Source organism: Xiphophorus couchianus, chromosome 22 (assembly GCF_001444195.1).
Source record: "Xiphophorus couchianus chromosome 22, X_couchianus-1.0, whole genome shotgun sequence".
Taxonomy (NCBI): domain Eukaryota; kingdom Metazoa; phylum Chordata; class Actinopteri; order Cyprinodontiformes; family Poeciliidae; genus Xiphophorus; species Xiphophorus couchianus.
In genome coordinates, this window is record NC_040249.1 from 20,885,832 (window position 1) to 20,902,459 (window position 16,628).

Sequence of the window (16,628 nt, forward strand, 5' to 3'; positions counted from 1 at the left end):
ATTTGAATTATATTATTAAAATCTTAGAAAGAATTTGAACAAAGCTTATTGGTCTCTAGAAATGCTTTCACTGCAAACATGTAAAGTCCTGCCAAGGACTTTGGTCCAGTTTCTAGTGCAAATATCTTATTACACTATAAAAATGACAAAACTAACTTACAAGTAACTTTTCAGCAAGATATAAGAGCTTGTTTTAAGTAAATAATTCCCTAATGATGAAAAAGTTCTAGTTCCACTGGTAAATTATTTAAGACGTTTTCCTGTGCTATAGTGGAGCTAATGATTTTTCATCAACATTAAGGATGTTTTTACGTAAACAAATTCCTATATCTTGGTTAAAAGTTACTAGTAAGTTAGTTTTGTCTTATTTCAAGCCTACCAAGATATTTTCACTAGAAACTAGACAAAAATACTTGGTATGACTTTGTGTTTTTGCAGTGTTCATAACATATTAACAAGATAAACAAAAAAAACACCACAGCACTATATTTGTGTGTTTTTCCTTAAATAAAGTGAAAAAAAAAATCCTAATTTGAGAACTGAATTGCAATCGAAATACTTTTTTTAGAGGCACATGACCAACAGCTGGATGTTACTACTGGCAGAAACCACAAAGAAGACAACAGGAAGTAGTTGGAAGACGATGGCGCTGCATGTGTTTTAACATCTTATCTTGTGAACAAACTTATTCATGTGTGATTTTAATTGTGTTTCTTATTTAATGGAAACACTGCAATTGTGAAATTATGTTTTTTCGACATTAGAGACAACATTTTACAGGCAATTGTAGTAGAAATTTAGCTACTTTCAGGGTCAAACAAACACTGCAGCAAACTAGTCATTACTGTACCAAACATGTGACTTTATTTCAGCTGAGAAATGAAAATCTCATTGGCTTTAACAAGTGAAACATGGTGCGATTCGCACAAACACCACGTCTCTGTACACCTCAGATTACAGTTGATTTGATCCAAATGTAAAGACTGAGGCCACAAATCTCTGCTCTCTGTGTCGTTGCTTTTTAACTCTGCTCAGATGACACAAACTGTAGTTTAGCGGCTGAGAGAGCGTCGTGTTAATAAAAGACTGGCTCTGCTTAATGAGCGGCCCTCCGTTGTGTCAGGTTAATAATCTGTGTCATCAAGATTAAATGAATGTTGCCGGGAAAAAAAGCATGAATGGCACTTTGTGCTGCACCGTTACGGTAATCAAAGTAGGTCACTTTGAGGGTTTGTTTGTTCACGGCTCACTGAAGCTGGTTGTCAGCACAATGCATGAACACCAGAGATGAATGTTATGCAAACAGTAAGCTAATGATTCTAGAAAATTAAAGCTGTAGTAGATCATTTTTATTTAAAAATGTTTTAATATATTTGTTAAAACTGTCTCCATGCCACGACAGTTTCTTATGAGACAAATAATCTATGAATGATAATCCTAGTGCAACGATAGCTGTCTGAAGAAATGCACCAAAAACAACCAATCAGAGCCAGGAAGCAGGTCTTAGCGTTGTCAATCAACTTTGTGTACATGCTGCTAAATGTGCTAATGATGGAAAAACAACGTACAATTACAGGAAAACCGCTTATCCGCCGTCATCAGTGACCATGCTAACTAGCCTTTACCATGGCCACCCCTTGGAGGGCATGCACATGCACTGCAAAAACACAAAATCTTACCAAGAACTTTGGTCTAATTTCTAGTTCAAATATCTTAGAACACTTGCAATAAGGAAAACAAACTTACAAGTAACTTTTTAGTAAAACATAGAAACTTGTTTTAAGTAAATAATTCCTTAATATTTATGAAAAAGAAGTTAATTGTAAGTTAATTTATCTGGCAATAGAACAAGAACTTTTTCATCATTGTGTGTATTAATGCTGAAAAACTAATCAGAATCTTCCAAAACTGAAATTGGCAAGTCAGGCATTTTAAAAGATTGGTGATCGACAAAACAAAATCAGTGAACCGCTATTTTCTTATGGGCTAATCCAGCTGGTGGAGCTTCATTTCAGAAGTAATGAAAGAGTGTGGTGGGTGATGGGAACCTTAAGGGGTTAAATTAGATTTCCTCTTCCTGTCCAGAACAAAACATCTGCTGTACAAAAACGGGTCAAGCTTCACAAATGCCTGACGTCCTCACAAGAAAGTTTTACATGTCTGCAATCTTCGGTTTTTGGGGTTAAAATTCAAACTATTTAATTTCTTTTCCTTATAACCATTTGTGTATAATTGTTTGACTTTTATTTGGTATTTTCTGAGCTTGTTTATGGATTAATTCACGCTGCTAAACAGGTTTTTCTTAACCATAGTTTTCCCAGTCTTCCATATCAAAGGACCAGGCGTTGCCACCGCCGTCTGAAGCAGCTAACGCCTCGGATACTTGACTCAGCAACGGCGGGTCATAAACCCGACACACACACACACACAACACACCCCTCCATGTAAAGCTTCGCTTGAGGCGGAAAAAGAGACAGAATGAGCTGAAACAACTTCAGTATTACAGTCATAAAACATAATAGCGCAATTTTTCCCTTTAGTTCTTCACTGTAGAGCTTCAAGGTGGAACAGGACGATCAAAATGTAGATTCAGTTTTCTTCCTCATAATGTAACGTGAAACTTTGCCTTCCACAAAGAAATAATAGTGTTCTCCACAGGAGCCGTGAATATGAATGGATGGAGGAGGACGAGCCGCTCTGTAATTATGTCCATTGTGTTTTCTTCATGTTGTACAGAAAGGAAACCTTTCCATCCCAGTCATGGTGCTGACCTCGGTTTCTACCTGATTTTCAGCTGATAATGGCTTATCTTCACCCTGTTTGGTCTCATTTATATAGAACATACACAACGTAAATAAAAACACTTCCAGAAACATTAAACTGCATTCCTGACTGAAGCAGGCTCTGATTTTTAAGGTAAAAAGAACATTTAACCCTTAATTTAAAACTAACATTTCATTTAGTCAACAATATATAAGAAGTAGAAATAATGACTCACTTCTGAAATAACAAAACAAAAAAAGTCTCTACAGTAAAATACAGGCAGCTCCAATTTTACCGTGAAAATACTGTAAAATTCTGTACCGTAAAGTTGAAAAATACCAGAGCTGCTGGTAAATTAGAGACTTTTTTTTTACAGTGAAGATTACTCTAGACTTTTTCGTTGTCAGTCGTTTTGACTGACTGCGTCAAAAAAAAAAAAAAATCCCGCCATAATCTATTTTTACTGGTAAACTTTTAAAATGATAAAAATAAAATATTCAGTTGCAATAAATTTTTGTTTAATTTAATTATTATGATAAACTGAGAATCCACATCACAGAGTCAAACATCAATAAGATGAATATGTGTAACGTTTTCTCCGCAGAGACAAAAACCATAGACTGTGTCCACAATAACTAAATATTATACAATATTATATATATAATACAACTGCATTTAAATTATGAATGATTCCCCTGCTGTGGACTGAATGAACCTGGATTGCAAACACGATTGTGTCTAATCCAATATGTCAGGATTCTGGAGGATGAATCTGCGCTCTGCTGCCGCTACAGTCAAAGTTTTGAAATCAGGGAACATTTCTCCATTTGAAGCCATCGAAAGTCAGCAAGATTCTCTAAGCGAAGAGTTTTCTGATTTCCCAAACCCTCAAATCAGATGAAATACGGCAACACTTTCTCCTTCTGCACCAGACGGGCTCCAGGCATCCTGCCCAAAACTCCTCAGCGCATCGTCAGCACCTGGATAACGAAATTAATGCAGTTCGGAGTCCAATTCTCTGGAGAGAATTTTATTTACTGATTTATGTAGTTACCTCTGCGATGCAAAGCTGAAAATGTCGGGTGTGTGAATTATAATCTGTCGAAATGACAGACGGCCTTCAGATTTTTCCATCACCATTTTAAAAAAAGGTGAGAGACGAAAAATATTCGGTTAATGCAACCGCTGGTTTAACCCCAAGCATGGAATACTTTCATAAAAAATAAACAAAGCAGTCAGACATTTGTAGAAAACACCTATAAATAGATTTGAAATATTTAAAAAATCTCAAACTTTTTATAATTTTGGACATTTTGGGGTCAATTGTCTCAGCAATAAGAAGACGACGTTGGTCAGTCCATCTTCAAGATTTCTTCTTTTAAATGTTTGTGCAGGTTAATAAAATATGCACCATTTTTTAACTAAAAATAATAAAGATAATAATAATAATAAACTATATTAAAAGGCACAATATACAGCTCAAACTTAAATATTAACATTTGGTGGTCTGTACCAGATTAATCTACTTCATATCTGCAATCTCTTGACAGGTGACAAAGAAAATATGACGCTACAAATTACTTTCACACTACACAGACAAACACACCCCTACAGGCTTAATCACTGGTGCAACACTCTCTCTCTCACACACACACACACACACACACACACACCCGCACGCCCACACACACTCATGCAGTCACTGATTACATATCTGAGCAGTTTGTAACAGATTTTTCAAGTTAGATTTAAAAAATCTAAAATAAATTCTCAAAAACATGCAGTCGGAGGCCGCACAAAATTAAAAGGCCCCTGAACCACACTTTGGACCCCTCTGATCAACTGTGAAATTACATTTGAATAGGGTACAAACAGGAAATTCATGGAGAGAAAAAAGCAACAAATACTGTATTTCCTTTGTGGCCTTTGTGATAACAACCCTGCAGTTATTTTTCATTTTGCAGTTTCATGGCTTGCTAAGTGATAACATCCAGTGGTGCAAAGACTCAAAGAGGGTGTGATTCTGCAGGGGACCTGGAGAAGTGAAGGAAAGCAGCCAAATGAGGCCAGGAGGCAGCACGAAGGCTGTTTATGAGTCTGAACAGCAGTCAGGGTGTCAGTCCCCTCATGGAGCATCTGAGTGGCTAAAACTGGCATTAATGTGTCTGTCAGCGAGCTCCACTGGGTCACATTACACAGTTCTTCAGTAAACAGGCCTCATACGTTCCAAACAGAATGACACATAACCACACAAACACACACTCGCACTTCCAACTGCTAAACCAGAATTAGAGCCCTTCCTTCCAGGAATGCGCCCCAACCCTGAGCAGGAAATGATGTCAAACTTTTTAACACCAGGATATATTTATGTCTGTCTATACAGATGAGTGTTTTTACATTTACATACATGCATAGATGAATGGTTGGATGCATAGATCTTCCTGCTCATGTTTAAACTTGGTGATGATGTCATGCATTCATTAGCATATCAGTGATGTCATCAGGCTGCATCATATTTACATCTCTAACCTGTATTTAATTACATTGAAAAATTTCTTCCATAAACCGTATTTTCAGTCGACAAAAAGCAAACAATTTTTTATTTTATTTCCCAGTTTATAAAACTGAATCTCTTGAGACAGGAAGTCTTATTTTGAAGTTGTGGCCAGCAGCATGGAAGCCAGCATAGGAGTTTACCTGAGCTGAGCAGGTGAGCTGGCACATAGCAGGTGAAGTCGGAGGCAGCGTCTCTCACTTCCTGGTCTTCGTTCTGCAGCAGCGTGAACAGACTGCTCCACAGCGACACGGTAGCACCAAAACCTAATAGCAGGACAGGAAACCCAAACACTGTGAAGTTCTAGACCCGGAAGGAAGAACCGGGTTCTGTTCTGCTGCTCTGGCCCAGACTCACCCAGTGGCAGCTGAGGGTTGGTCATCAGCGTGGATGAACAGGTGACCAGCACCTTGGCGACCATCAGCTTCACCTCCACCGGCTGCTCTTCAGCAGAGCAGGAGCACACCAGAGCCCCCCACTGGGCGAAACACGCCACTACACCCGGATCCTACATTTAAAAACAAACATGAATATGGACGCAGAAAAACAACCTGGCTGTTGAGTTTAACAAGTAAATTCAGCAGCTCAAAGTTGAAGACGAATGGTTGGATGAAGAAACGAGTGGTTGGATGGACAGATAGGAGGTTGGATGAATGAACAGGTGGTTGGATGAATACACAAGAGGTTGGATGAATAGAGAAATTGTTGGATGAGTAGACAAAAGGTTGGATGAACAGAGGAATGGTTGGATGAATAGACAGGTGGTTGGATGAATACACAAGAGGTTGGATGAATAGAGAAATTGTTGGATGAATAGACAAAAGGTTGGATGAACAGAGAAATGGTTGGATGCATAGACAGGTGGTTGGATGAATATTCGAATGGTTGGATGACATGTGGTTGGATGAACAGAGAGGAGGTTGGATGCATAAACTGGAGGTTGGATGAAAAGGCAGATGGTAAATAAATACAGCAGTTAAATATCACATGTTTAGGAATTACATCTCTGAGTTTTTTACCTGATGATCAGAGCTCACCAGCGCCACCACCAGCTGGGAGGCCAGTGTTACTGCAGCACAGAGGAGCTCCACACTGAAACAGAACATCAAACATCTCATATAATCATCAAATCTCAGCTCTGCTGCTTTATTTTTATTCATTTTAATAAGATACTTTAATTTCTACTCAGTAAACGGAACTCCCCAAGTCAGTGGTGGCCAAACGTTTTACATGTCGGACCAAATTTACCAAGATCAAAATACTTTGTAAGCCTAAGTTTTGTTTTTTTCTCAGTTAAATATACTTATTTATTTAATAAGTATATTTATTTTTTATACCTTGGACTCACTTGCCTTACATCATCAGTGGTTGGCTTTTTATGAACAATAGATTTAAAATCAAATGATTCGACTTGTAAACATTTTTCAAAGTCAGGACTTTTAATTAAATATACTAAAATACCTACATTTTTATTATTATTTTTTGTCTGCACCAGTAACAATTGTGTATATGTGTATGTATTTTTAGTCACACTTGTAGTTTTTCAGTATTTTCTTTCTGTGTGCTCTGGTAACCAAGCAACAACATTTTGTTGCCAAATTCATTGTTGTGTCTTTGTGCAACGACAATAAAGTAAGAGTGAGAAATGGCGTTCCACAGGGTTTTGTACTTGTTACCCTTTTTCTTTTGATATAATTTCACTCTGTAAAACTTTTAAAAAGGGTTTGTTGTTATGCTGATGATAATGTGATATATTTCTCCGTTGATCTTACATTAATGAATCAAGTAACAGACTACAAGTATGTCATAATAAATCACTATGTAGTGAATTGTTTTCTCTGGACAGTTTAGTAGTAATTAAGACATGATGGTCTAGTTCAATACAATACAAAACAATTACTCAGAAAATGCCCTGATTCTATTACTTCAAATCAGTTTGAAGTAATATTTAAGAAATAACATTCACAAATAAAGGTCATAGGGTCCAATTAGGGCTTCCTGCCATCCTTCACACACTAATACCTCCACTTTCTTGCCTTACTGTACACAAAAGAAGTGTGCTAGTACTCACCACGATATTTTGAGTCACAATACCCCGAGTGCCATTTAATCACATGGCAGACAAGGACAACCGGCAACCCAATCCCATCCCTCCTGAGCTCTAATCATAACCCAGGGGCTGCGCTGAAGGGAAAGTGGATCCCTGTGTGCAGAGATTGTGGCCAGGAAAAGGCTTCACAAGGCTTTGTAATCCAATCCTTATTCAAGCCTGTATTCTCTTGTCCGGGGTGAGAAAAGTACAGCCCTGGCTTGTCAAGAAAAGGTGTGTGCGTGTGTGTCTGCCAGTGGACGTCCAAGGGCTTACCGTCTGAGCACAGACACATGAACTGGAACACCAAGTGCCAAATGAGTTTGCGGTAAAAGACAGAGGACTCATGACTCACGACTCTTTCATAAACTGACAAAAACACGGCCTCATGCCAGGCAGGTGTGATTAGTCTTACAGCAGGATAATGGTGCAGATGAAGGCCTTTGAGAGCATAAATATCAGCTTTCATCCACAGAAACATTTCCACGCCTTGGATTTTATTTTGCAAATGCCCGCTCTGTGGCTGGAGGGACAGTAGGGCAACCACAGAACTGCTGCCAAGCAAGCACATAAACCCCAGAGAGAAGCGAAGTGGTGCCCAGGTGCAGCCAGTGACCCTGTGTGTCCCCTCCTGCATAGATTCTCACACTGAAAGCCCAACAGGTACCAGTAGATATACTGTCATCCATCAGAGCTAAAAGTTGAGAATGGACAGCTTTGATGCTGTTTTGACAGTAAGTTAAAATAAGGAAAGGACCTGCTATGTCCCATGTTTCTCCTTATGCTAACAGAGCCCTGTTGAGCCATCTAGAAAACTGCAAAACAGCTGAAACACTGAATTCCTTTAAATAAAAACTAAAAACCTGTTCAGAAAAACACGGACCAACATATCTGATGTGTACGGCACTCATCAAAATGTAATGCTTCTTCGATTGTTGACTGCATGGTGATTTCTTTTAAATTTTCTTTATAAAAATTTTGTTTTTATCAGGTCAGGCTCTTTGAACTGCATTCCTGCTGAAATGTGCTATACAAATAAACTTAATTGATTGATTGTATTCCTTTAACTATCAGTAGTTTGATTGCTTTGTTTCAATAAAGTAGAAAGTCTGACATTTCTTCCTGTTTCCAGGGGTTTCAAGTTTATTAATTTAAAACCTGATTTTAGTTTACGCTGTATTTTCCCTACTAATCTGAATTAATCTGAATTACAAGATAGTGCAGCTTCATAGCACTACCAACCTCTCTTTTGAAAATATATAAACCGATTTACAGCAGTTTTTCTTTAACCAATAGCTCTATTTTCGATTTGATGAATATCTAGATAACATAGAAGTATCCAATCTTTCATAATATTTACAGTTCTGCCTCAGACCTCATGACTGCACATGATTCCCAAAACTGAGAGTTACAAATTATATTGTCTTGGGATCATGTAACAGAGTTGTGCTTTACTTGTCTTGATACATTTCAGGGCTGCATTTGATACTTACAGTCATAAGATTGTAAAGAGTGAGAAATGTACAGTAGTTCCACAGGGTTCTGTACTTGTTACCCTTTTATTTATTTATTTTTGTGTAATTTCACTCCGTAAACTTTTAGAAAGCATAACATTTCTGTTATGCTGATGATATTCTGATTTATTTATTTATCCATTAAGCCTAAATTATTGACTCCAAAATTTCATAAGCTTCAGGTTTCTCTGTTTACCTGCAGGTCATATTGTTTAAACTGCAAAGATTTATTAAAATCTCTTTTCTCACATGACTTTGCAAACTGTTCTTAGAGACACTTAAAAGATCAGCAGGACAAATGTAGGCCAACGTTTCTTCTCCTGTGGCTTTAAGCTACTGCATTTAACAGATTAGTAATAAACTTTGGGCTGAACAAGACGTCAAATTCAGACAGAGGATAAGAATCCTCTGTTCTTATGGTCAGAACAGAGGATTTTTTACCAACCTGTGAGTAACGTTCTCAGACAGAGTAAGTAGATGGATCAGAACCTCCTTCTGGGATAAAGTCTTTTCACCGTCCTTCCACAAGAGCTCACCGCTGGAGCCCAACACACACAACACCTGCAGGACCTGAGAGGAGCAGAGGGAGGAAGAGAAAGTCAGCTACTTGTCTTTTTTTCCAGCTCTAGCTATTTTAGTTTTCCTTTTTCTGCTGAGCAAACATTCCTGCAGCATTCTGGAGTATAGACCTGGAAAGAGAGAGTGGGTGCAGGTTAACTCATGGTGGAAGTATTTGCATGCCATTTCCCATTAAATGAGCTAAAAAGGAAACCTACAAAGAGAAGTATTGTTTCCATCAATGTTTTTATGTGTATTTTGAAGTGTCACTTTAGAAAATGTTGATGGAAATGGAAAAATTCAAAATTATTTCCTCAATTTCATGCTTGCCTAAGGGGGGTTCAGAGAAACAGGAAACATTAAAAAGGAGATGGAAACACATTTGGCAGAATAAATTCCAACATAGCGAACTTTCCCATCCAATGGTGGGTCCATTAAGGAGGGGAGCCGTCACTCCTGAGAGTGGCCAAGGAGAAGCACTCTAGCCTGGGATGGGAGTGGTAGAACGCTCCCATCCACTGCAGGGTCTGTGCCTTACCAGAGGCATTAAACTCTATGTCCAAATCTCAAGTTTTTAAGTTTTCCTAAATGTGTGGCCCATGTCAGTTTCCAGTCTCTACTTCCTCGTTAGGAAGACAACATGGCTAAAAGACAAATCACAATATGGCTGAAAAACGTATCACAATACAAGAGTTTCATATCAAAATGTATTGATTAGTTTTCTTTTTTAAATATCTGAAATACCACCCAACTGATGGCGTGACTTTTTCTCTTTTATCCACAGTTTTATCTCCATGGCATTGTTTTTTATTTTTAAGCTCAGTTATGAGCCATAGAGGCAAAACCTTAAACTTCTGCTGCGCCAGTTACTCAACAGGTTGTTGCTAGGTAACTAAAGAGTGAGTGAGTGAGTTGCTAGGTAACCAAAGAGTTGCCTGGCAAGTTAGTTGTTTCCACCCATAAATTCTGGATTTAGCCATCCAAACCCAGTGAAATTATTGAATATTCTCTCAAATGTATTATTATCTGTTGATATTGATCACATGTCTATGACTATATTTATTGTCCAGCCATGAGAAACATAAAAATCAGACAGAAAACATGCCTAATTTCTATTTTAATTTTTTTACTTTTTTGAGACATTTTAAAAGTTTGCTCAAAATTCACATGCCAAATGAATGGAAACATAGCTACAGACACACCAGAAACACACTAGTGCTTTTGTGTGATTGTGTGTGTCTCACCTTTGCTAAACACTGCTGGTGTCGCTCTTGAACGGCCATGTTGGTCAGGTCGGACACGATGGTCTCATTGAGCCACAGAGGCCTCCTCTTGGCTTCGTCCCCCTCCTCTTCATGTAGCTTCCTCAGGATACCCTCCAATGCTAGCTCCCTCACCTCATAAAGCGGGCTACGTAGCAGACTGTCCAGAAGCTGCTGTCTCTGTTCAACGCCTCTCCACAGGTCAGGACAGTCCACACTCGCACTGAGGCTCACCTGGGCGAGGCTGAGCAAGTACTGCGTGTTGCCGGGGACAAGCGGAGCCAAGGAAGAGTCGGAGGTCAACAGTTCAGAGACCGTGAGGATGGAAAGGGTCGTCTGACGAAGAGCGCTGACCTCTGAATCTGAGAACCACACAAAGGTCGACGTTAGCCAACAATGAAGGTGACAGCTTTGGAATAAATTCAAAGCAGTAGGTAAATGTACTTGTGACAAGTGAGGAAGATAAAACATCAGTTTTAGATGAGCTTGATAGTGATATGAAGGTATAAAGATTTATTTTGATCTATTTTAGGATTTGGTTTAAGGGTTTTAAGGGTAGCTGGACTAGCATCTATAGGCTGCTGCTGCAAAACATAAAGATCAATTTTCCCCACTCTATTTGATTTTGCTACCATCCATTAAAGAATCATTTTCAATGAACTGAATTAACAGAGGTCTGTCTTTGTTCTTCAATACTGGAAAGTGAACACCTGACCCAGGGCTTACATTAGTGTCTTTAAATTTGAAGGCTATATTTGTATTCTTTCTTTCAGTCGTGTCTCTTTTATGCACATAGTAATTTATGTTGTTACTACTAATATTATCTGCATGAACTATGTTTTTTACCATTGAAAGTACACCTTATTCAGTGTTTTTCCTCTAGTTGTATAACTTTTTAGACTTCTCTATTAATGGTTTTACTGATGGTATTGTTTTTGTGAACTCTTCATGTTTTTGGCCATTGAAAGCACACCTGGCTCAGTGCTATTTTTCTCAGTTGTGTCTGTTATGGACAGTCTTTGGGAAGTCTTCTGTGTTTTTTTTGACAGAAAGTACACCATTCTGTTTCTATTTACAGCTGAGTCACTTTTATAGACATTTATGGTGCTACTACTGATATTATCTTTGGGAAGTCTTCTGTGTTTTTGTTTTTACCATGGAAAGTGCCCCTAACCCATTGCTTATGACATTAACCACGTCATTTTCCTAGATGCAGTCAAGGACAAACTCCTTTTTGCATTCATCCATCTATCGTCATATTTTGCAATTATATTTTAAAAATTGGCCAAACCTGAACTATAAACATTAAGAATTTGCACCAGAACATTTCTTTCACTGGCTTTTGCATATAAATGATATTTATTTAAATTTAGTCCACTATTTTTGACAAAAGAAAAAAACAAAATCACAAATTAAGACAAGTTTGTGAGGTAAACCACAGACCAACTCAAGAGGATCTTCTGCTCCTTTCTATTTGTTTATAGGAAAGGTCCAGAGTTGTTCCAACCCTGGCACCTGTGATCACACACTCAAGATGCCCACACACACTTGAGTGTGCACTTCCATTAAGTATATTCCAGTGGCAAGTCAGCTAAGGAGAAACTTAATGCCGAACTAAAGCTTCACCCCACCCTGCAGAATGTCTTCAGGACTGCAGAGACCCGGGTTTAACAGTCAGCTCAATTAGTTTAAACACACACACACCCTCACCCCCCCCACACGGCTTATGAAATCTAGTGCAACTCTATCTGCCCCACTCAAAATGGACCCTGACAAAAGAGCGGGAAACGCCGCATTCATCCGGAGATGTTCTGCGTTAGCGTGGAGACAGGCAGAGTTACTGTAGAACCTGATTCTCAAAGCGGATTTGGAGACCAAATAAGCAAAGCTTAATAATTATTATAGAGGTTTAAGGACACAATAATGGCAGCCGCGAAGAAGAGAGAATGATGACTGAGGGAAAGGCGCGTTGGAGAGAAACCAACAGTACAGAAGAACGCTAATGCTGTTAGCTTGACACAACTTTGTGGCTATTGTCTCGATTAATTCCATTTACTTCACCCAACAACCGACAGAAAAACCCATATCAATGGAAGATACTAATTAATAATTGGTAATTAAGCTGAAGATGAATTAGTATGTGACAGAAAGGTTCCTCGGAGTAAGAAACTATTTTAAAAAATGCTTAGTCACTAGTTGCTATGGTGATTCCCGCCATTTTTAAGGCTCAGGGGAAAAAGCAGAATTTAAATAGTCCTTTCGTTAGAAGAACTTTTTGGTGGCCATTATAGTATGTATTTAGGCACATGTAATATTTTATGAAGGAAATGTTAAAAACAAACTTCACTTTCAGTTTTGAAGCAATGGGGCTCCAAACGGATCGGTTTCCTGACTTATTTGACCAAAAACCCATTGCAGTTTATGTGGCATATTTCATAAACACTATATGATGCATCTCTATTAAAGGTACTAGCAAATAATTACTGATTAACATATAATCTGTTAAATTAATTTTTGGATGTGTTTACAGAGTTGGATCAAAAACTGCAAAGAAGAAGATATGAGCCAAACAGCAATAAGCACACTCTGGCATCCTCATTAATTTTAAGACCATAAATGTTCCTCTTAAAGAAACCAAAAGCGGAATAAAAATAAGAACTGAAACTATAAAACTTAAATTAAATTCAGAATAAAATGGTAAACTTGTTTTTATGAAGTCTTTGTTAAGGTGGACAGTAGAGGAGGGAGGAATTACTTCCTTCACTAATGAAATGAGTTCCAGTGAACTTGTGCACCATTTTTCATCCGGGTTCATAAATAGTCATTGTTCTCTCACAGCTGCGTTTGTTTAAATCCATCCACAGGTGAAAAACCGCACCAGCTCCAAACCCACACTCAAATAAACCAGGAGTTGATATTTTTGGATTTTCTGTTGAGAACATGTGAAGAATGCAAAGCTATTAAAGGTGATGAAGGGAGACAATATGGAATTACTCAGTGTTATACTTTAACACACCGCTAAAAAGAGATACATGCAAAGTAGATAGGGTCTGTTATGTAAAACGCTACAAGATTTGCCTTTATTAAGTGATAAAAGTGGCTTTATGATTTTAGTAATCTGTTACCTGGTAGTTTTGAGACAGACATACCCTTCTGGTGCTAAGATTGCATGTTAAATAAATGTTTGGCAGAGGTGGGCAAAGTAAAAAGTAGCCTAAAACAAAACAACAAGAGTAAAGTATTGTCTACTCAAGTGCTGATCAAATTATCAATCATTTAATGTTTAAAAATGACATCAGATGGACCAAAGTAAAAAGTTAAGTAGAAGTTTTGGTATTTTAAGGATCAAAATCACAATAATTCATAAAAGTAACAAAAAATAACAAAATCAGGCAAACTAGTTTTTTTTTCCAATTAAAAAAAAAGTATGACACGTTAACAGAAACTGCAGATGTGTGTATCTCTACTTCAACACACCTGAGTGAAATAATGAGGTCATTAGCAGGACTCTGGAAAACTTGACTGCACTTAGGAGGTGATTCAACTATTGGATTCTTGTGTGTTGGACCAGGGAGATATCTAAGAGTCGCAGCACACCGGCCCTCAAGGACCAGGACTGCCCACCCCTGGGCTAAGCAATCCAATGAGTGTTCGGCCTGTCATGCTAGTTGTTAACCTCACGGGGTCACCTGGACAGGTCACCAGTCTGTCGCAGTGAATTAAATTCTTTGTATTCAAACTGTTATTATACAGCTGATTCTGATCAGGCGCTGCACAGTGGTGCAGTTGGTAGCACTGTTGCCGTGCAGCAAGAAGGTCCTGGGTTCGATTCCCGGCCCGGGGTCTTTCTGCACGGAGTTTGCATGTTCTTCTTGTGCATGGTGGGTTCTCCCCAGGTACTCCGGCCTCCTCCCACAGTCCAAAACCATGACTGTCAGGTTAATTGGTCTCTGTAAATTCTCCCTAGGTGTGAGTGTGAGCGTGAATGGTTGTTTGTCCTATTTGTCTCTGTGTTGACTGGCGACCTGTCCAGGGTGACCCCGCCCATTGACAGGTGGAGATAGGCACCAGCGCCCCTTCCTTATCCCACTGGGATATTTTAAAACTGCATATGTATTTAATGAAGTGACCTCTGATCTCACACATCTAGGAGGCAAAAACGTGAACAGATTTGAATGGAGGAAATGCATTACATCCTGCATTGGGCTAAGAATGCATGGTGGATTGTACCAGCAGGTCCAAACAGGATCTGAACAGATAATTGCAACATCTCAAGTGAAACATGATTTTTGGGAAGTTTTTTTTTTCCTTTTAGCTCTGCAAAAAGTACAAAAACGTTTATGGAGAAACTGCAATTTAACACTTTTCCCTCGAGGAGGAACACCCAAACTGTTCTCCCCCACTTTTTTGTTGAACCTAATCACGAAAAGACTGATGAAAACGGAGAACACAGCCAAGCCAGCCGTTAATAACAGCCTGTGGTTATGCTGATTTCCCCTGTGCTTCTAGTTTACAGCATGAAACTCAAACCTTGAAAGAGGCAAACCGTGTTTGTAATTCTCTGCGAATGCAAGCAGAACTTCTGCTTTCTGTTCCGACTCTGGCAGCAAAGAAAAACAACAAACACACAAATCCGACATTAAGGAAAGGAAACTATTTCCCACGAAGAACCGTTTTTCAGAAGCAGAAAAGAAACTGTGGGTCATCTTTGATGGTCCACTGAGGCAGAGGTCAAATATTTAAACTAAATGTAACCCCAACATCTGGTTTAAATAAAGTTAAGGTTTTTGGTGATCTCAAGAGAAGATGTTACTCATCATCATCTGTTTGGATGGACAGAAGAAGAAGAAAGGTGAACCCAGTTTCACCTGCAAACTGTTCAAAAAGGTTCATGTCACTCTGAAGCAGCTTGTTACGCAACTCAGAGCTGAATATGATGAAGGTATTAGTAAAGAAAGCAAAGGAAAAAAAGGCACCACAAACCCTAATAAGTGCGCTACGTCTTTATTCGCGCTGCCGACAAGCGGCAAAAAGCTGGGACACTTTGCTGTGTTGAGGTTGAACTTCTCACACGCAACCAAGCAGCTGGATTTCCCATCAGCTTCCATCGTCGTCACCCAAACTGTGAAAAAAAACCCAGACACGCCGAGCACGCATCTACATGTGTGTGAGCATGAACTAGACAAATGGGAAAGTGATAAGTCTCCTATGAAGCCAGAGTTTTACAGTGTCCTGGTGAAAAACTTTATAATGACACATTTTCTCACCATCTCACTTTCTCTGCTAGAATCCATTTATGTATTACTTGAGTTATTGCTACCATTAAGTGCTCTTTGTTTCGCTTCTTCATAGAAAGTACTTCTGGCTTCAGAATCTGCATTTCCATTACAAATGTGAACAAATCTTTGTCGATATTCTGCTAATATGGGGGAAAAAAACACAATTTCGTAATTGGAGTGTTTCCATTAAATGAAAAATAAAATTAAAACCACACATGAATAAGCTTGTTCACGCAATGGGTCATTAAAAATTATGGCAGCGACTGATGTAAACACTTACAAGAGATTATCTTCATAATTCAGCCAATCAGAGGAGAAGCTAGCGTCTTATTCAGGCGTTGGAGCAAGAGGAGCGGCTACGTATGTGACGATTTGGGGAAATTGTAGTCGGCCATTTTACAGACGTATTGAATCATACGTCTATATGACACACAACGTTTTGTGAACTGTGTGATGCTGTGAGGGCTCTGGTGAAAAATAATAATAGTAAAAAAAACATCCTCCTCCTACCACTTCCTGTCGTCTTCTTCAACATTTCTGCCAGTAGTAACATCTGGTTGTTGACCATGTGACTCGTGACGCAAAAAAGGATTTTGATACGGATGAAAA

The 16,628-nt window shown here is 38.7% G+C and overlaps 1 protein-coding gene across 2 annotated transcripts in view; it reads right to left on the reverse strand.

Moving 5' to 3' along the window:
- Window positions 1–16,628, reverse strand: part of thada (THADA armadillo repeat containing) — a 109,755-nt gene that overhangs the window by 8,201 nt on the left and 84,926 nt on the right. For both annotated transcript variants that reach the window (XM_028007547.1, XM_028007549.1), the window contains exons 32-36: window positions 10,723–11,102; window positions 9,366–9,490; window positions 6,337–6,409; window positions 5,675–5,825; window positions 5,461–5,583 (exon numbers count right to left, since the gene is read on the reverse strand). In XM_028007547.1, the coding sequence (XP_027863348.1) occupies window positions 5,461–5,583; window positions 5,675–5,825; window positions 6,337–6,409; window positions 9,366–9,490; window positions 10,723–11,102 (852 nt within the window). The remainder of the gene's footprint in view (window positions 1–5,460; window positions 5,584–5,674; window positions 5,826–6,336; window positions 6,410–9,365; window positions 9,491–10,722; window positions 11,103–16,628) is intronic.